The sequence below is a fragment of the Bubalus kerabau genome, chromosome 7 (assembly GCF_029407905.1).
Source record: "Bubalus kerabau isolate K-KA32 ecotype Philippines breed swamp buffalo chromosome 7, PCC_UOA_SB_1v2, whole genome shotgun sequence".
Lineage (NCBI taxonomy): Eukaryota > Metazoa > Chordata > Mammalia > Artiodactyla > Bovidae > Bubalus > Bubalus kerabau.
Window position 1 is genome coordinate 99,801,336 of NC_073630.1, and position 21,099 is coordinate 99,822,434.

At 38.8% G+C, this 21,099-nt stretch overlaps 1 protein-coding gene across 1 annotated transcript in view; it reads left to right on the forward strand.

The window, feature by feature from the left end:
* The window catches only part of CFAP299 (cilia and flagella associated protein 299), a 696,770-nt gene that overhangs the window by 570,205 nt on the left and 105,466 nt on the right, over window positions 1–21,099 (forward strand). Inside the window, exon 4 of the mRNA XM_055588903.1 lies at window positions 15,875–16,017. Coding sequence (XP_055444878.1) covers window positions 15,875–16,017 — 143 coding nt within the window. The remainder of the gene's footprint in view (window positions 1–15,874; window positions 16,018–21,099) is intronic.

A 21,099-nucleotide genomic window follows, 5' to 3' on the forward strand; every position in this document is an offset into this window, starting at 1 on the left:
CAATGATATAAGATTTAATTATTGCAACTTTATATCTAATAATGCAAGTTCTGCTGTTTATTTTTCCTCTTCAAAATTATCTTGGGTAATGTGAAGTGAAGTGAAAATCACTCAGTCATGTCCAACTCTTTCTGACCTCATGGACTGTAGCCTGCCAGGCTTCTCTTGCATGGAATTCTCCAGGCAAGAATACTGGAGTGGGTTGCCATGCCCTTCTCCAGGTGATCTTCCCAACACAGGGATTGAACCCAGGTCTCCCCACTGCAGGCGGATTCTTTACCAGCTGAATGTTAATCTTTATATTTAAGGTAAAATTTCAAAGAATCAAAAGTAACCCACTGGTATTTTGCTTAAAATTTTAATACATTTATTTTGTAATAATAAATTTCCTTCAGCAATGTAATCTCTGGTTTTTTATGTTAGTTTATGTTATTTTAGAAAACTTTCTCATAAAAAGTGTTTGGAGGAGAGTTATAATTTTAAAAAAGCAGAATTCAAATAAAGGTTGCATGTGAAATATTCCAATAGGTTATTGCCAATGCAAGACCAAGCTATTTTTGTTAATTGGAGTAAAATTGCTTTACTATATTGTGTTAGTTTTTGCTGTCTAGCTATTATTGTATTTTTGTATAGATATTTTATATTGGTTTCGGTTAACTATCTCTGATTTTCTAAGTAAATTATCAGTTCATATGCAAATAAAATAGTTTTTCTTTTTTCCAGTACTTAGAGCTTCTATAATATATCCCGACGGACCTCTCTAGTTTTAACTTGGCTATTTCTCGAAGCACATGTTTTGGGGTTTCCAGGTGGCACTAGTGGTAAAGAACCTGCCTGCCAATACGGGAGACGTAAAGAGACTCGGATTCCATCCCTGAATCAGGACGATCCCCTGGAAAAGTGAATGGCAACCCTCTCCAGTATTCTTGTTTGGAGAATCCCTTGGACAGAGAAGCCTGGCAGGCTGCAGTCCATAGGGTTGCAAAGGGTTGGACACAACTGAAGCGACTTAGCATGCATAATATATACTTTTTTGGTTTTTTGTTGCTGTTGTTTTTTAATTAATTCTTACTGAAGTATAGGTGCTTTACAATGTTATGTTAATTTCTACTGTACAGCGAAGTGAATCAACTAAACATACATTCATCCCTTCTCTTTTAGACTTCCTTTCCATTTAGGTAGGTCACCACAAAGCACTGATATTACTTTCATTCACTAAAATTTCCAGAATATTTTGGATACTACAGTGAGATGAGGCATTCCTAAGTTACTCTTAACCTCATTAGTGATGCAAAAAAGAAACTTTTTTAAAATATGGATATTTTTATAATCTAAAAGAGTAAAAATAGTAAAGTCAATAATTCCCCTCAGAAATAAAATCTCTAATTGTCAAAAAATAAGCAAAATTTTTAGGTTCTATATGGTAAATACTTAAATTGCAAAATAATGGCTACCATTCTCCACTTTGTCCTTTATCCATGTCCGTTTGCAATGATACTTTGCAACTGCTCCCATCAAGAGAAGTCACTCTGCCTGCCTCTGAAACTGAGCTGCTTTGTGACCTGCTTTGGGCAACATGTGGTCATGGTGGTCTAGTCACTCAGTCGTGTCCAACTCTTGTGACCCCATGGACTGTAGCCCACCAGGCTCTTCTGTCCATGGGATTTCCCAGGCAAGAATACTGGAGTGGGTTGCCATTTCCTTCTCCAAGGGATCTTCCCAACCCAGGGATCGAACTGTGGTCTCCTGCATTACAGGCAGATTCTTTACCACTGAGCCACCAGGAATTCCCCTCGGCAACAGAATGTGGAAGTAAAAGCTTGCTGGTTCTTAGAATAAGCTTTTAACGGGAAAGACAAAGAACCATCTTCCCCATAACCCTGAGAACTGTGTGAACAGTTATAACTGTGAACAGTGAAAAGATATATCTAACTGCAAATGAATAAGAAGATATAGAATTTTGAAATAATTATCAGCATTAAAAAATCATAAAACAATTTGTATCAGAGAAATTTATAATGGAAATTTTAAAATGTTAGAAAACAATTGTTTGTCAAAACTTAGACTTCATTTAGCCAAATCATTTCTCTTCCAAACCAAAAGGATTCCCTAAAGCTAATGATTCATAAAAGCATTCCAGGATCTTAAAATTCTAAGAAATAAAAATTCTTTCTTCATTTGTCTTTTTCAGGGGGCATGCTGACAGTCTCAGGAGGGAATTACCAGAACTTAGCTTGTCAGACAGCTTTCATACCCTGAAATGGATGGTTCAGTTTTTATGCAGCAACATACTGCTTAGTATGCTTTTTTACAAGTGACTTTGGCTTCATTGTTGAAAAAGTCCGATTTCAGTGTATCAGGTTTATGTCTCCTCATTAGTGTTTGGCAAGAAAAATCAGGCAACATATGTACTCAGCCCATAACAACTTTATGAATTTGTATTTTAATCCACTTCTGGGAAAAAGACAAGCAGCCAAAGATCCAAATGATATATTAATGGTCTAAATTGTGCTTTAATTCATCTTCTCCCAACACATGAGAAGTAATGAGGACCTAACTCAGCATTCCATAAGTTTTTTGGTTCACACTTGAGGTCACAGACCATCTCAGTAAAATCTCAGTTTCCACATACTTTTTAGTATCTGAGCTCTCACTTCAATTTCAAGAATGCTTGTGTCTTGATATTTATCGATACCTTCTTCTTATGTTTTTCATTGCTATCATTTTTGTTACTTATAAATTCGTGTCTTTTGCTTCCTTGCTTGCTCAGACGTTCTGTTATCTCTGTGCGACACATAGTCTGTAACCCACCAGGCTTCTCTGTACATGGGAGTCTCCCAGAAAGAATACTGAAGTGGGTTGCCATTTCCTTCTCCAGGGGATCTTTCCAACCCAGGGGTTGAAGCTGCATCTCTTACATCTCCTGCATTGTCAGGGAGATTCTTTACCAGTAATACGATCCATCTTTTGCCTAGGTTGCAAATAAACGTAGAACAACAAAGGTCCATCAAATCAAAGCTATGGTTTTTCCAGTAGTCATGTACAGATGTGAGAGTTGGACTAAAAAGAAGGCTGAGTGCCGAAGAATTGATGCTTTTGAACTGTGGTGTTGGAGAAGACTCTTGAGAGTCCCTTGGACTGCAAGAAGATCTAACCAGTCCATCCTAGAGGAAATCAGTCCTGAATACCCATTGGAAGGACTGAAGCTGAAACTGAAACTCCAATACTTTGGCCACCTGATGTGAAGAAGTGACTCATTTGAAAAGATCCTATGCTGGGAAAGATTGAAGCCAGCAGGAGAAGGGGACAACAAAGGATGAGATGGTTGGATGGCATCACTGACTCAGTGGACATGAGGTTGAGTGGGCTCCAGGAGTTGGTGATGGACAAGGAGGCCTGGCATGCTGCAGTCCATGGGGACGCAAAGAGTTGGACATGACTGAGTGACTGAACTGAAGTGAACTGAGTCATGCATTCAAATGAATATCATTTGATTTCCTGAAATACTTGTACTGGTTATAACTTGACTTATTCTAGAAAGGATTAAAGGGTCATATCTAAGGACAATGAACATTTTGGAAAATTTTCTTCTATAAACATAACATCATCATTTAGAAGAGCTCTTCAGTATATGAAGTATAGTTTTCATGTGTCTTTTGGGAAATTAACTGTGATTAAAAAGTTATTAGAGTGAATAAAACCATATACTGTGTGATTCCATTTATATGAAAAAATTCAGAAAAGGCAAGTCTATAGAGATACAGAGTATATTAGTGGTTGCCTGGGACCTGGGGATGGGAACAGGGATGAATGCAAATGGGCACAGGGGATCTTTTCTGGGTGATGAAAATTTTCTAAAGCTAGATTGTATTACACTGCACTACAAATATACTAAAAACTATTGAATTTTACACTTAAAACTTTGGTATGAATTTTATGTTATATAAACTATACCTCAATAAAGCTATTATATTTTTTAAAAGAAAAAGGTTAGTAGAGAAATTTAAAACAATTATTTATAACATTTTCTAATTCCTGTTGAAACAATCAGTCCAGTTCAGTTGCTCAGTCGTGTCTGGCTCTGAGACCCCCATGGACTGCAGCAGGCCAGGCTTCCCTGTCCATCACCAACTCCCAGAGCCTGCTCAAACTCATGTCCATCAAGTTGGTGATGCCATCCAACCATGTCATCCTCTGTTGTCCCCTTCTCCTCCTGCCTTCAATCTTTCCCATATCAGAGTATTTTCAAATAAGTTCGTTCTTCACATCAGGTGGCCAAAGTATTGGAGTTTCAGCTTCAATATCAGTCCTTCCAATGAATATTCAGGACTGATCTCCTTTAGGATGGACTGGTAGAATCTCCTTGCAGTCCAAGGGACTCTCAAGAGTCTTCTCCAACACAACGGTTCAAAAGCATCAATTCTTCAGAGCTCAGCTTTCTTTATAGTCCAACTCTCACATCCATACGTGACTACTGGAAAAACCATAGGTTTGACCAGACAGACCTTCGTTGGCAAAGTAATGTCTCTGCTTTTTAATATGCTGTCTAGGTTGGTCAGAGCTTTTCTATCAAAGAGCAAGTGACTTTAAATTTCATGGCTGAAGTCACCATCTGCAGTGATTTTGGAGCCCAAGAAAATAAAGTCTGACACTGTTTCCACTGTTTCCCCATCTATTTGCCATGAAGTGATGGGACCAGATGCCATGATCTTAGTTTTCTGAATGTTGAGTTTTCAGCCAACTTTTTCACTCTCCTCTTTCACTTTCATCAAGAGGCTCTTTAGTCTTCTTCGCTTTCTGCCATAAGGGTGGTGTCATCTGCTTATCTGAGGTTATTGATATATCTCCCAGCAATCATGATTCCAGCTTGATTCCTGGCATTTCGCATGATGTACTCTGCATATAAGCTAAATAAGCAGAGTGACAATATACAGCCTTAACGTACTCCTTTCCCAATTTGGAACCAGTCTGTAGTTCCATGTCCAGTTCTAACAGATGGTTCTTGACCTGCATACAGATTCTCAGGAGGCAGGTCAGGTGGTCTGGTATTCCCATCTCTTTCAGAATTTTCCACAGTTTGTTGTGATCCACACAGTCAATGCTTTGCCACAGTCAATAAAGCAGAAGTAGATGTTTTTCTGAAACTCTTGCTTTTTTGATGATCCAATGGATGTTGGCAATTTGATCTCTGGTTCCTCTGCCTTTTCTAAATCCAGCTTAAACAACTGGAAGTTCACAGTTCACGTACTGTTGAAGATTGGGTTGGAGAATTTTGAGCATTACTTGCTAGCATGTGAAATGCGTGCAATTGTGCAGTAGTTTGAACATTCTTTGTCAATGCCTTTCTTTGGGATTGGAATGAAAACTGACCTTTTCCAGTCCTGGGCCACTGCTGAGTTTTCCAGATTTGCTGGCATATTGAGTGCAGCACTTTCACAGCATCATCTTTCAGGATTTGAAAGAGCTCAACTGGAATTCTGTCACCTCCAGTAGCTTTGTTCATAGTAATGCTTCCTAAGGCCCACTTGACTTCACATTCCAGGATGTCTGTCTCTAGGTGAGTGATCACACCATTATGGTTATCTGGGTCATGAAGATCTTTTTTGTAAAGTTCTTCTGTGTATTCTTGCCACCTCTTCTTAATATCTTCTGCTTCTGTTAGGTCCATACACTGTCTGTCATTTATTATGCCCATCTTTGCATGAAATATTCCTTTGGTATCTCTGATTTTCTTGAAGAGATCTCTAGTCTTTCCCATTTTGTTGTTTTCCTCTATCTCTTTGCATTGATCACTGAGAAAGGCTTTCTTATCTCTCCTTGCTATTCTTTGGAACTTTGCATTCAGATGGATATATCTTTCCTTTTCTCCTTCGCCTTTAGCTTCTCTTCTTTTCTCAGCTATTTGTAAAGCCTCCTCAGACAACCATTTTTCCTTTTTGCATTTCTTTTTCTTGGGGATGGTCTTGATCACTGCCTCCTATACAAGGTCATGAACTTCTGTCCAGAGTTTTTCAGGCAATCTGTCTATCAGATCTAATCCCTTGATTCTATTCTATATTTTGTATTGAATCTATTTTATATGTTGAAACAGTAGAGGACTCCAAATAAGAAAACTTTTATTTAGTAGAACTTGTCACACTCAGGCCGAAATAAGCCTGATTCTTCAAAGGGGTTCCTATTATACCCATTCTGGATGCCAAAGTCATAACTTTATTGTCAATTAGATCCATCCTGTTTAATACCTACAAAGATTGCTTGAATTTTTACTTCAAAATGCATTCAAAGTTTTAACTGAGAATGAATAAACAACAAATGAATTGAACTGCAGCCTAAACATAATTATATGCACCTAGGTAATGGAATTCTGATATAATTATTCCATTTCCTTATCCAGGAGGAATTGACAAAACTCTTATTGTATTGTAACTACGGAAGTGACAGTAATGCAACTTTTTTAAACCAATATGTAATATTATAATTTTCTGAGCTTTTGCCATATACAAGTCATTGTTGTGTGCTGAGCAAAAACAGTCTTATTTAATTCACACAGCCACCCTAAGAGGCAGGTGTTATGACCATTTTGTAATAGAGGAAACTAAACCTTAAAAATGATAACTAACTTACTAGTGTCACAGAGTAAATAGATGGCAGGGCCAGCATTTGGATCCAGGTTTTGTGTGTCTATGCAGAGTGTTGGGATTCATGGAAGTGTGTAAGGATATGTGCCCCACTGTAGCTGAATGTCCTTAGGGAGGTTCCTCAAACTCTCAGTTCTTTGAGGTCCTACATTTATAAAATGAGGATATTAATGCTATCTAATGGGGGAGCCTGGTGGGCTGCTATCTATGGGGTCGCACAGAGTCGGACACGACTAGAGTGACTTAGTAGTAGTAACCTTTATATATGTGTGTGTGTGTGTGTGTGTGTATTTTAGAGAATTAAATGCAATGATAAATATGAAGCTAATATTTTGCTCAGAACATAGTATTTTATTAATAAATGATAGTAGTATTAATGGTAGGAGTAATTAGTATTGACTTTATATATATATACACACATTTTAGAAGGAATATATACATTTTGTAAATGAATACATTAAATTAATTAATCAAGAGTATTAGTTAACTTTATTCTAATTCTCTAATTACCTCTCAACTCTTCTGTTTCACTATTTTTTCTGTTACCCTTCCGTATGCTTTTTAATGATATGTTTTGAAAGCTATATGTCATTCCCTGACTATTACCAATTACTGTAACTCAATAGTTTTGGCTTCCCTGATAGCTTAGTTGGTAAAGAATCTGCTTGCAATGCAGGAGACCCTGGTTCAATCCCTGGGTTGGGAAGATCACCTGGAGAAGGGATAGGCTACCCACTCCAGTATCCTTGGGCTTCCCTTGTGGCTCAGCTGGCAAAGAATCCACCTGCAATGTGAGAGACCTGGGTTCAATCCTTGGGTTGGGAAGATGCCCTGGAGAAGGGAACAGCTACCGACTCCAGTATTCTGGCCTGGAGGATTCCATGGAGTGTATAGTCCATAGGGTGGCAAAAAGTGGGACATGACTGAGTGACTTTCACTTTCAATAGTTCTAATCAGAGTTTTAAAATAATTCATAATGCAAGCTGTTCATTTGGAAGGTTTTTCATTTCACTGATTATTTTATTTTACTAAAAAGTTTTTAAATATACTTTTATACATATGTACTCATACTTGGAAAGACATGAATGAAGTAATTTTCATTTTCTCTGTAAAGATTTTTGTGAAAACAGCTTCTTGCAATTATTTTTCTAGGTTTGAAATCATAGAAATTTTAATTGAACATTTAGCTTTTCTTGAAGATAAAAAAAAATCATAGATATAATGATGACAAGAATTTCTATTGGGAAAGAAGCCATATTTGCATGTTGCTTACAAACTGGTCAAATAGGGCTAAAGGTATGGGTCTGACAACACCTAAATGTGAACTTAGAAGTTTCATGCAAGACAGAAGGAAAAGATTATTCTGTTACTCTGTAAAGTAAAAAGACAAACAGGAAGAAGAGAGAGGTTGCAAGAAGGCTTAACCACAATATCATATTAGCTCCAGGTGTACCACATAGTAATTCAATATTTTCATGTATTATACTCTATACAAAGATATAACACTACATTGACTGTCTTCCCTTTGCTGTATATTACATCCTTGTAATTTATTTATTTTATACCTAGCAGCTTATGCTTCTTAATCCTCTCGATCTATTTTGTCCCCTCTAGTAACCACTAGTTTATTCTCTGTATCTGTGAGTCTGTATCTGTGAGTCTGTTTCTGGATTTTGTTATATTTGTTTATTTTTTAGATTTCACATATAAGTGAAAACATACAGAATCAGTCAACTATAGTTCAATAAAAAAGAAAGAGAAAAAAGAAAGAGGAGGCTTAACTAGTTAAATGCTTAGGTCCAAGCAGGATTTTGGATTCTTGTTTATTTTGTTATGGTTTGTTTTGTTATTTTGGGGGTTGTTCAGTCTGATTTGGTGTAGAGACTTGCTGGATTTTGCAGGAACCTGATTAAGGGCACAGGACTTATGAATACAGAGAGGCATTAAGAGTTTGAACAATCCACCCAAAGACACACAGCGAACATGGAGGGAATCACACTTACACCCAGTTTGAATTTACTTGAAGTTATCTCATTTCAAAAAAACCCCAAAATCTCAGAATTCACAAAAATCACAGAGCAGGCTCTTATTTCTCAAAGGCTGGAGAAGTAAGATTTCAAATTTATTTAGATTTCTATGGATAGAGGGCCTTTTAAAAAAAACTTTTTATCTTGTATTGGGGTATAGCCAATTAAGGGCTTCCTTGGTGATTCAGACGGTAGAGAATCTGCCTGCAATATGAGAGACCTGGGTTCGATCCCTGGGTTGGGAAGATCCCCTGGAAGAAGACATGGCAACCCATTCCAGTATTCTTGCCCTGAGAATCCCCATAGACAAAGGAACCTGATGGGCTACAGTCCATAGGTAACAAAGAGTTGGGCACAGCTGAGCAACTCAGCACAGCACATAGCTAATTAAAAATGTGATAGTTCCAGGTGAACAGTGAAGGGACTCAGCCATACATACACATGTATCCATTCTCCCTCAAACTCCCCTCCTAGTCACCTGCCATATAACTTTCAGCAGAGTTCCCTGTGCTATACAGTAGGTCCTTGTGGGTTATCCATTTTAAATATGGCAGTGTGTACGTATCCATCTCAAATTCCCTAACTATCCATTCCCCTCATCCTTCTCCCTGACAACCATAGTATGTTTTGTAAGTCTATGAGTCTCTTTCTGTTTTGTAAGTAAATTTATTTGTATCATTTCTCTTTAGATTCCATATATAAGGGATGTTACACAATATTTCTCCTCTGGATAGAGAGCTTTAATGCACATGGGAGGAATATATATATATATATATATATACAACAAAAGTATATTAACATATATATATATATAACAAAATGATACATATTTTGCTTATTGTTGCTTGTATCCAACTAAGTCAGGCTTAGTCGCTCAGTCATGTCCAACTCTTTGCAACCCCATGGACTATAGCCCACCAGGCTCCTCTGTCCATGTGGATTCTCCAGGCAATAATACTGGAGTGGGTTGACATGTCCTCCTCCAAGGGATCTACCCAACCCAGGGATCGAACCCAGGTCTCCCGTATTGCCGGCATTCTAGACAATCAGTAACTTTACCCATAAGAACATTAAACACTAAAGATGTTTAGGCACTTGACTAAGTTAAAAGCTAAATAATCAAGCTTATATAATATTTTATAATCTATATTCTATAATATTTATGGGTTTATTCCCTTTAATCTAGAACTTAATAATAGATATAAGTTTACTACAATGCTCATTTGTGTCCAACTCTTGTAACCCACTAGGCTTCTCTGTCTATGGGATTTCCCAAGCAAGAATACTGGAGTGAGCTGCCATTTCCTCCTAAACTCATGTATTAATGTATGTTGCAAGTTAGTTTTTAGATTTTATCCACTACTCGTATTTGTTTTTAGCAGAAAAGTCAGTAACAATATCTGCTATGCTATTCTGCTGGAAAACTGTCTGGTCCATCTCTTATTTTACTTGCTTGAACTCCAAAATCACTGAGGACAATGACTGCAGGCATGAAATTAAAAGACGCTTGCTCCTTGGAAGAAAAGTTATGACCAACCTAGACAGCACATTAAAAAGTGGAGACATCACTTTGCCAACAAAAGTCCACACAGTCAAAGCTATGCTTTTTCCAGTAGTCATGTACAAGTGTGAGAATTGGACTATAAACAAGGCTGAGTGCGGAAGAGCTGATGCTCTCAAACTGCGGTACTGGTCTTTTTTTTATATATAAATTTATTTATATTTTAATTGGAGGTTAATTACTTTACAATATTGTATTGTGAGCCCTTTGGCCAGCAAGGAAATCAAACCAGTCCATCCTAAAGGAAATCAATCCTGAATATTCATTGGAAGGATTGATGCTGAAGCTGAAGCTCCAATACTTTGACTACCTGATGTGAAGAGCTGACTCACTGGAAAAGACCCTGATGCTGGGAAAGATTGAGGGCAGGAGGAGAAGTGGGCAGCAGAGGATGAGATGATTGAATGGCATCACCAACTCAATGGACACGAGCTTGAGCAAAGTCTGGGAGACAGTGAAGGACAGGGAAACCTGGTGTGCTGCAGTCCATGGGTTACAAAGAGTCAGACACAACTTAGCAATTGAATAACAACAGAATCTCATTTTGAAAGACAGAGACAAAAATAGAGAGAAACAGAAGAGCTTTTTGTTGTTGTTATTGTTAATAGAGTTCCATTTTGAAAGTAGAGGACTTATTCTGGGCCTTTTTTCCATCTCCATGTCCCTGCATGACTTGCTAACATCAGGAACAGCCATGATGGAATAAAGATTATAAGTACCTTTCAAACAGCATATGAAATATTAATAGACCATGGCCTCATTTAAGTTGGGATAGCAACACTAGTTATTGCTTTAGTAGTGTGAGAGTTTCTGGAAGTCTCTTTGAGTTACTAACCATTTGGATTTTGTGTTGTATAAACTAAAAGCTAAGTGACTAAAAGCGTGGAGAAATCTATATAAATTTAACTGAGAGTTATGTAGGTGTAATGAGAAGGACTATGGATTGAGTCTAATTTGACCACAGGAATAGTAATGAATGTTTGTTCATCCAGTCATTTCTGAAGGAAACATCACTAATCCAGCACAATATTCCTTCCTCTTGTGCTAAGAAAGGGCCTCAGGATTCTTCTTAGCACAGTATTCTCAGCACCCAATGCCATACCAGAGTAGGCTGAAAGACTACATCAGCAGAGTAACAAATAATTGTAAATTATATCTCTGTTTTTCCATTTTTAAGTTGGCATGTTTTTAACAACATATTTTCATAAGTGTAGCAGGGAAAAGAATTATTTCAATTTTCTAACATCACCCTTTTGGAAACTATGCTATCTAAGGTAACCCCTGTAAGTGCTCCCTATAATTGACTATACAAAGACCCAACAAGTAACTATCCAGTAATTGCTCAAGAGGAAAAGGAAATCTTATTTACAGATTCCTCCAAATATAGAACTTCGCCATGAAACTCTACACTTTGATCTAGATTTGGAAATGAATACATTATAAGCTTTTCCAATTACAGTTAGAGTTTTGTCTTGTTTTTTTTCTCCCTACCCCCCACCCCCACCATAGAACTTGAGATCGATGTGATTTGGCTTGACAGAGAAAAGACTACACTTCTTCCATTTCCGTTATCTTATTCCCACTTTAGGGCCTTTCTATCAACTGTTCCCCTTGATTTATAGGCTCCTATGCAGATGGTCAACACCGAAATCAGATTGATTATATTCTTTGCAGCCAAAGATGGAGAAGCTCTATACAGTCAGCAAAAACAAGACCAGGAGCTGACTGTGGCTCAGATCATGAACTCCTCATTGCCAAATTCAGACTTAAATTGAAGAAAGTAGGGAAAACCACTAGACCATTCAGGTATGACCTAAATCAAATCCCTTATGATTATACAGTGGAAGTGAGAAATAGATTTAAGGGACTAGATCTGATATATAGAGTGCCTGATAAACTATGGAATGAGGTTCGTGACATTGTACAGGAGACAGGGATCAAGACCATCCCCATGGAAAAGAAATGCAAAAAAGCAAAATGGCTGTCTGGAGAGGCCTTACAAATAGCTGTGAAAAGAAGAGAAGCGAAAAGCAAAGGAGAAAAGGAAAGATATAAGCATCTGAATGCAGAGTTCCAAAGAATAGCAAGGAGAGATAAGAAAGCCTTCCTCAGCGATCAATGCAAAAAAATAGAGGAAAACAACAGAATGGGAAAGACTAGAGATCTCTTGAAGAAAATTAGAGATACCAAGGGAACATTTCATGCAAAGATGGGCTCAATAAAGGACAGAAATGGTATGGACCTAACACAAGCAGAAGATATTAAGAAGAGGTGGCAAGAATACACTGAAGAACTATACAAAAAAGATCTTCATGACCAAGATAATCACGATGGTGTGATCACTCACCTAGAGCCAGACATCCTGGAATGTGAAGTCAAGTGGGCCTTAGAAAGCATCACTACAAACAAAGCTAGTGGAGGTGATGGAATTCCAGTTGAGCTATTTCAAATCCTGAAAGATGATGCTGTGAAAGTGCTGCACTCAATATGCCAGCAAATTTGGAAAACTCACCAGTGGCCACAGGACTGCAAAAAGTCCGTTTTCATTCCAATCCCAAAGAAAGGCAATGCCAAAGAATGCTCAAACTACCACACAATTGCACTCATCTCACATGCTAGTAAAGTAATGCTCAAAATTCTCCAAGCCAGGCTTCAGCAATATGTGAACCGTGAACTTCCTGATGTTCAAGCTGGTTTTAGAAAAGGCAGAGGAACCAGAGATCAAATTGCCAATATCCGCTGGATCGTGGAAAAAGCAAGGGAGTTCCAGAAAAACATCTATTTCTGCTTTATTGACTATGCCAAACCTTTGACTGTGTGGATCACAATAAACTGTGGACAATTCTTCAAGAGATGGGAATACCAGACCACCTGCCCTGCCTCTTGAGAAACTTATATGCAGGTCAGGAAGCAACAGTTAGAACTGGACATGGAACAACAGACTGGTTCCAAATAGGAAAAGGAGTACGTCAAGGCTGTATATTGTCACCCTGCTTATTTAACTTATATGCAGAGAACATCATGAGAAATGCTAGGCTGGGTGAAGCACAAGCTGGAATCAAGATTGCCAGGAGAAATATCAATAGCTCAGATATGCAGATGACAGCACCCTTATGGCAGAAAGTGAAGAGGAACTAAAAAGCCTCTTGATGAAAGTGAAAGTGGAGAGTGAAAAAGTTGGCTTATAGCTCAACATTCAGAAAACGAAGATCATGGCATCCGGTCCCATCACTTCATGGGAAATAGATGGGGAAACAGTGGAAACAGTGTCATACTTTATTTTTTTGGGCTCCAAAATCACTGCAGATGGTGACTGCAGCCATGAAATTAAAAGACGCTTACTCCTTAGAAGGAAAGTTGTGACCAACCTAGATAGCATGTTCAAAAGCAGAGACATTACTTTGCCAACAAAGGTTCGTCTAGTCAAGGTTATGTTTTTTTCTGTGGTCATGAATGGATGTGAGAGTTGGACTGTGAAGAAGGCTGAGCACCGAAGAATTGATGCTTTTGAACCGTGGTGTTGGAGAAGACTCTTGAGAGTCCCTTGGACTGCAAGGAGATCCAACCAGTCCATTCTGAAGCAGATCAGCCCTGGGTGTTCTTTGGAGGGAATGATGCTAAAGCTGAAACTCCAGTACTTTGGCCACCTCATTCGAAGAGTTGACTCATTGGAAATGACTGATGCTGGGAGGGATTGGGGGTAGGAGGAGAAGGGGACGACAGAGGATGAGATGGTTGGATGGCATTACTGACTCAATGGATATGAGTCTGGGTGAACTCTAGGAGTTGGTGATGGACAGGGAGGCCTGGCATGCTGCGATTCATGGGGTCGCAAAGAGTCGGACACGACTGAGCAACTGAACTGAACTGAACTGATGCTAGGAAAATCCCATGGATGGAGGAGCCTGGTAGGCTGCAGTCCATGGGGTCGCTAAGAGTTGGACACGACTGAGCGACTTCACTTTCACTTTTCACTTTCATGCATTGGAGAAGGAAATGGCAACCCATTCCAGTATTCTTGCCTGGAGAATCCCAAGGACGGGGAAGCCTGGTGGGCTACTGTCTCTGGGATCACACATAGTCAGATACAACTGAAGCGATTTAGCAGCAGTAGCAGCATGCTAGATCTCTACATGGCTTACCTCTTCAGCCTTCAAGTCTTGGCATAAAGATCTTCTCAAGGTCTTTTCTGATCACTCTACCTAAAGTAGCCTTTAACACTATGAACTTCTCTAGCCAATCATCTTCTTTATTTTCTTTATGACACTTATCACTCACTGTAAGCGTTGTTTTCTTTTCATGTCTATTGTCTACTTCTGCTTACCTCAACATAAGTTCCAAGAGATCAGACCTTTACTGCTCTGTTTATCACTGTATCCGTGGCACATTCAACAATGTCTAACATGTTGTAGCCATGCAATGATATTTGTGAAGGAATTAAGGTAAAGGAGAAATATGTACTTTCTGTATATTTTTGACCTATGGAATTAATTTTGTTAAGAGATTTCAACTTTTAACTGTTAAAGAGGAGAGACCCCATTTCTATTTTTGTAACAGAAAATATATAGGTGCTCAAATGGAAAAAGAGTGTAGTGATTCTTTTCTTTTAATCAGAAGGACAGACACATGAGCCTGGGTTTAATCTGAGTTTTTCAACTTACTAGCTGTATAAGGATGGAGAAGGCAATCCACCCAGTACTCTTGCCTGGAAAATCCCATGGGCAGAGGAGCCTGGTGGGCTGCAGTCCATGGGGTTCCAAAGAGTCAAACACAATGGAGCAACTTCACTTTCACTTTTCACTTTCATGCATTGGAGAAGGAAATGGCAACCCACTCCAGTGTTCTTGCCTGGAGAATCCCAGGGACAGGGGAGCCTGGTGGGCTGCTGTCTCTGGGATCACACAGAGTCAGATACGACTGAAGCGACTTAGCAGCAGCAGCAGCTGTATAAGGAACTCAACTTCTTTGTTTCTCAGTTTTTAAGTTAACAAAATGATGACAAAGAAAAGACAATAAGGTTGGAAAAACACATTACAAACACTTAAAATAATGTCTGTCATTAGGAATAAATTATTAAATAAATTAATAAATGTATTTCAAAAACTGAAAATAATGTATTACAAACACTTAAAATAATGTTTGTCCTTAGGAATACTTCTAGAGTTATTTATTGAAACTGTTATATACAATTACTGTAAGTTATTTAGTGTTAGTTGCTCAGTCCTGTCCAACTCTTTGCAATCCCATGGATATAGCTTTCCAAGCTCCTCTGTCTGTGAAATCTCCAGTCAAGAATACTGGAGTGGGTAGCCATGCCCTTCTCCATGGGATCTTCTCAACCCAGGGATCAAATCTGGCTCTCCCCCATTGCAGGCAGATTCTCTACTATCTGAGCCACAAGGGAAGCCCTCAATTGCTGTAAATGAACATTATATGCATATTTAGTTAACTTATCATGAATTTCTTCACTGTCAGGAGAAAGTAATAATACCTATAGGCTCATTGTAAGGATGAAACGTAAAGCCCTTAGAATAAGCTGTAACACACATATCACTCAATAACTGTAGATTTTATTATCATGTAAAATTTACTCAAATGACTCTCATTCACTTACTCTTTCTCCATTCTCTGTTTTTCTGTGTTACTAGTCCGTGATTTTTATTCGTGACAAAAATTCTCATGGGCAGGAGGTGTCAGGATACATTGATTATGCCCACAGGCTGAAGACTGAAGATTTTGAAGTCTACTTTAGTGGAAAGAAACGACTTCTTCCAAGACCCACAGATATGAGGTAAAGTGTAACACATTTCTCACACCTTCAATAAGAGAACAAGCTTCTCAAGAGTAAAGATAAAGGTTATTTATATTCTGGAACTCCAATGTATATATAATAGGAATGTAGTAAGAGTGGTTGGAATAAAAAAGTAAGTAAATTTTAAAATGGGGACTGAACATAGATGCATATTTTCCAATATCAGGCCAATGAAGGGAACTCTTCAGAGATGAGATAAGCAAATTCTCAGTGACATTTTTAAATGATAAGTAGAACCTAAAAATTGCTAATCTCACAGGATCTTGCACCACTTGGGACTTTGCCTGTCTAGAAGCCTCAAGAGAAGTCCAGGGAATACATTTTCCTCTCACTTTTTTTTTTTTTTTTTTTTTTTTTGTCACCAACCAAAGTCCAGGCCTCTGAGTAGCTCACGCTCCTTTCTTTTCACCACTGGCCTATTTGGATATTTCTTCTACTCATGGTTGTTTTTACTAAGCCCTACCCTTTCTTCCAATGCCCTCATCCCATAACATAGGATCTACTCAACAAAGTCAATCCATGCACAGATCCTGATCCTGCTCCCACCTTCTGAGTAGCTCTCAAGCTAAACTTTTATTCCACACCTCTCCCTTATGCTAGAACACAATAGTCCTAGCAGCATTCTGCTTTATCTCTTCACTGCTGTATCCAGATCATGTTTTGACACTTAAAACAACACTTCCTCTGACATCTCGGCCATACTACTTGCTGTCCTCTAGACTTCCTAACCCATCACCATTTCACAGACACACTCCTTTCCCTATCCAACCTTGATGCAGAGCAAAATCATTTAATTTACCTCTTGCACTAATCCCTGCTGCCCATGACTTTTTTGTGCTTTGATGGTGTCTATCCTGCTAACCCTCAGGTTGATTGAGCCAGTCATCCTCTTGTCTGCAAGATCCCTGGGAAATGTTGAAGGAAATTTTGGGATATTTCAGAAAAGTGTGGATGGCTGCTACCAATAATTTATGGTCTCCAAATTCAGCCAGGCCCTTTGTGGCCCTCAGCCATCCATCTATATGTTTTTTCTCAGTTCTTAATTTCATCATTCTCCCCACCGCCCCCAATAGTCTGAAGCTTAATCACTTTCTCAAAACCATTGTTCTCAACTCTGACCCTGACTCCTCTCCATATATGATTTGCCTCACATTTCAGAGAGAACATTGGGTCTAAACAGAGAAACCACTGCCTAATCTGGCTCTCTCTCAACCCAAATCAGCTTCCTCATTAGCAGGTGCCCCTCTCAGAGTGTTCTTCTGATTATTCCTGGTCACCATTCCATTCTGGCCGCTACTGGCTCCTGGGCTCACCATCTACATGCAAAACACGTCCATCCCTAACTCTCAGAACACCGCCATGCCGTCTTTCCCTCAGCCAACCTCTCAGACATTCAATCTGCTGCAAACTTGTACACATTTCCCCAACACAGCAAGGCTTAGGATTTCCCAAGAACCATGGGGGAATGTGTGCCCTAAGAGTGACTCAGGGCTTTCTGGAAACATTTCTGAAATAAAATGTCTGACCACAAGTACTTGTACTTGCTTTTATTTTTAATATATTTATATATTTGGCTGCATCAGGTCTTCGCTGAAGCATGCAGGATCGTCACTGTGTCCTGTGGCTCTTTCGTTTGCAGCCCACAGACTATCGTTGTGGCCCGTGGGCTCACTGGCAGTGGCACATGGGCTTAGTTGCTCCACAGCTTGTGGGATCTTAGTTCCCTGACCAAGAATTGAACCCACATTTTCTGCATTGCAAGGCACATTCTTAACCACTGGAACACCAAGGAAGAAAATTGTTTCTTTCTTAAAAAAAAAAATCAATAGTTCATTTTTATTAAATGAAATACATTCATTTATTCTCACCACATTTTTCCAGATGCAGAAAAAAAAGAACTCCTTGACTTGGTTAGAGCTAATTTATTCAACTTTTTTTTTTTTTTTTTTTACCTTTCACCCCTCTTTCCAGTGAAGCCATGCTTCATCTATTATTCTCTTTTTTTCATGCTTTCTCATACTGATGCTATCAGCTGGCTCGTTTATCTCACCTCTAGACAGGCTGAAGCTATTTCTATATTAAAGAAATCCTTTTTGAATTCCAACTGTTGACCTACCTCTCTTACAGTTTGCAGCTAAACTCTTCAAAATAACAAGTATCTTCAATTCTCACGTCTCATGGAGGTGATAACCCACTGTTATTAGCCCTCTGCCACTATTATTCAAATGAAACAACTCCTGCGAAAATTATGAGTGACTGCCAATTTCAAACTTCTATGTGCTATTTTCAGTTCTCATCTTATTTAACTTCTCTACATCATTTGACTACTGTTGCTGAATCAGTATGCTGATTAATTCTTTCTTCTCAAATCTATTCAAATACTCTAACATTTTATATCAGAATCCCTCATTGAATCCTCGCCTTGTTTATTTCAGGCATGATGGTAATCACCAGAGTTCATTCTTGGACTTCTTTCATACCATGTGGGTGATTTGATCACTTTTCTGGATTAGAGTTGTCTTTGAAAGTAGAACAGATCTCTTTATTTAAGACCAAATTATCCTGCTACTCACTTGAGAACCTTCTGAATATCACAGTTCAGTTCAGTCACTCAGTCGTGTCTGACTCTGTGACCCCATGGACTTCAGCATGACAGTCTTCCTTCTTCATCACCAATTCATGGTGCTTACTCAAACTCATGTCCATTGCATTGGTGATGCCATCCAACCATCTAACACTCTGACATCCCCTTCTCCTCCTGCCTTTAAACTTTCCCAGCATCAGGCTCTTTTCCAATGAGTCAGTTCTTTGAAACACCAAAGTATTGGAGTTTCAGCTTTAGCATCAGTCCTTCCAGTGAATATTCAGGACTGATTTCCTTTAGGATGGACTGGTTGGATCTCCTTGCAGTCCAAGGGACTCTCAAGAGTCTTCTCCAACACCACGGTTCAAAAGCATCAACTCTTCAGTGCTCAGCTTTCTTCACAGTCCAACTCTCACATCCATACATGACCACTGGAAAAACCATAGCCTTGACTAGATGGACCTTTGTTGGCAAAGTAATGTCTCTGCTTTTGAATATGCTATCTAGGTTGGTCATAACTTTCCTTCCAAGGAATAAGCGTCTTTTAATTTCATGGCTGCAGTCACCATCTGCAGTGATTTTGGAGCCCCCAAAAATAAAGTCTGACACTATTTCCACTGTTTCCCCATCTATTTCCCATGAAGTGATGGGACCAGATGTCATGATCTTAGTTTTCTGAATGTTGAGTTGTTGTTTTTTTTTGTTTTTTTTTTGTTTTGTTTTTTTTTTGTGAGCAAGGCCCGTAGCTTTATTTTCAAAAGGGGCTTTTATACCCTAAGTTACACATAGAGGATAATAGGGGATGCAAAGTCAGCAGTCTTTGATGCTTATCAAAAACCAGGGTTTCTTTCCTGCAAATTTATCGTATACAGATGGTTTAGGTGATTTACATCATCTTCTGGCCAGAAGGCCTATTAACATTTTATGACTCTTTTTTTTTTATTTTATTTTATTTTTAAACTTTACATAATTGTATGAATGTTGAGTTTTAAGCCAACTTTTTCACTGTCCTATTTTACTTTCATCATGAGGCTTTTTAGTTCTTCTTCACTTTCTGCCATAAGGGTGGTGTCATCTGCATATCTGAGGTTATTGATATTTCTCCCGGCAATCTTGATTCCAGCTTGTGCTTCTTCCAACCCAGCGTTCCTCATGATGTACTCTGCATAGAAGTTAAATAAGCAGGGTGACAATATACAGCCTTGACGTACTCCTTTTCCTATTTGGAACCAGTCTGTTGCTCCATGTCCAGTTCTAACTGTTGCTTCCTGACCTGCATATAGGTTTCTCAAGAGGCAGGTCAGGTGGTCTGGTATTCCCATCTCTTTCAGAATTTTCCACAGTTCATTGTGATCCATACAATCAAAGGCTTATATCTTTAACCTACCAGAATTTAGTACTGTATATGGTAGTTGGTAAGGGTCCACTTTTTTAAATTGGAATATAATTGCTTTACAATATTGTATTAGTTTCTGCTGTAGAGCAAAATGAATCAACCATATGTATACTTATATCCCCTCTCTCTTAGACCTCCCTCCCACCCTCCTATACCATCCTTCTAAAGAACGGCCTTATGGAACAGGAGGGGAAATGGAAGATCTAATCTTCCATTGACATATACACACCTTTTGTTCAGTCACTAAATCATATCTGACTGTTTGCAGCCCCATGACCTGCAGCACGCCAGGCTTCCCTGTCCTTCACTATCTCCCAGAGTTTGCTCAAACTCATGTCTATTGAGTTGGTGATGCCATCCAATTATTTCACCCTCTGTCTTCTCCTTCTCCTCCTGCCTACAATCTTTCCCAGCATCAGGGTCTTTTCCAATGAGTTGGCTCTTCACATCAGGTAGCCAAAGTATTGGAGTTTCAGCTTCAGCATCAGTCCTTCCAATGAATATTCAGGGTTGATTTCCTTTAGGATTGACTGGTTTGACCTCCTTGCTCTCCAAGGGACTCTTAAGAGTCTTCTCTAGAACAACAGTTCAAAGACTATCAATTCTTGGGTGCTCAGCCTTCTTTATGGTCCAACTCTTACATCCGTACATGACTAATGAAAAGACCATAGCTTTGACTATATGGACCTTTGTCAGCAAAGTGATGCCTCTTGCTTTTTAATATGCTGCCTGGATTTATCATAGCTTTTCTTCCAAGAAGTAAGCATCTTTTACTTTCATGGCTACAGTCACCATCCACAGTGATTTTGGAGCCCAAGGAAACAAAGTCTGTCACTGTTTCCATTTTTTCCCCATCAATTTGCCATGACATGATGGGACCAGATGCCATGATCTTAATTTTTGAATGTTGAGTTTTATGCCAGCTTTTTCACTCTCCTCTTTTCACCCTCATCAAGAGGCTCTTTAGCTCCTCTTTGCTTTCTGCCATTAGGGTAGTATAATCTGCATATCTGAGTTATTGATATTTCTCCCAGCAATCTTGATTCCAGCTTGGAATTCATCCAGCCCAGCATTTCACATG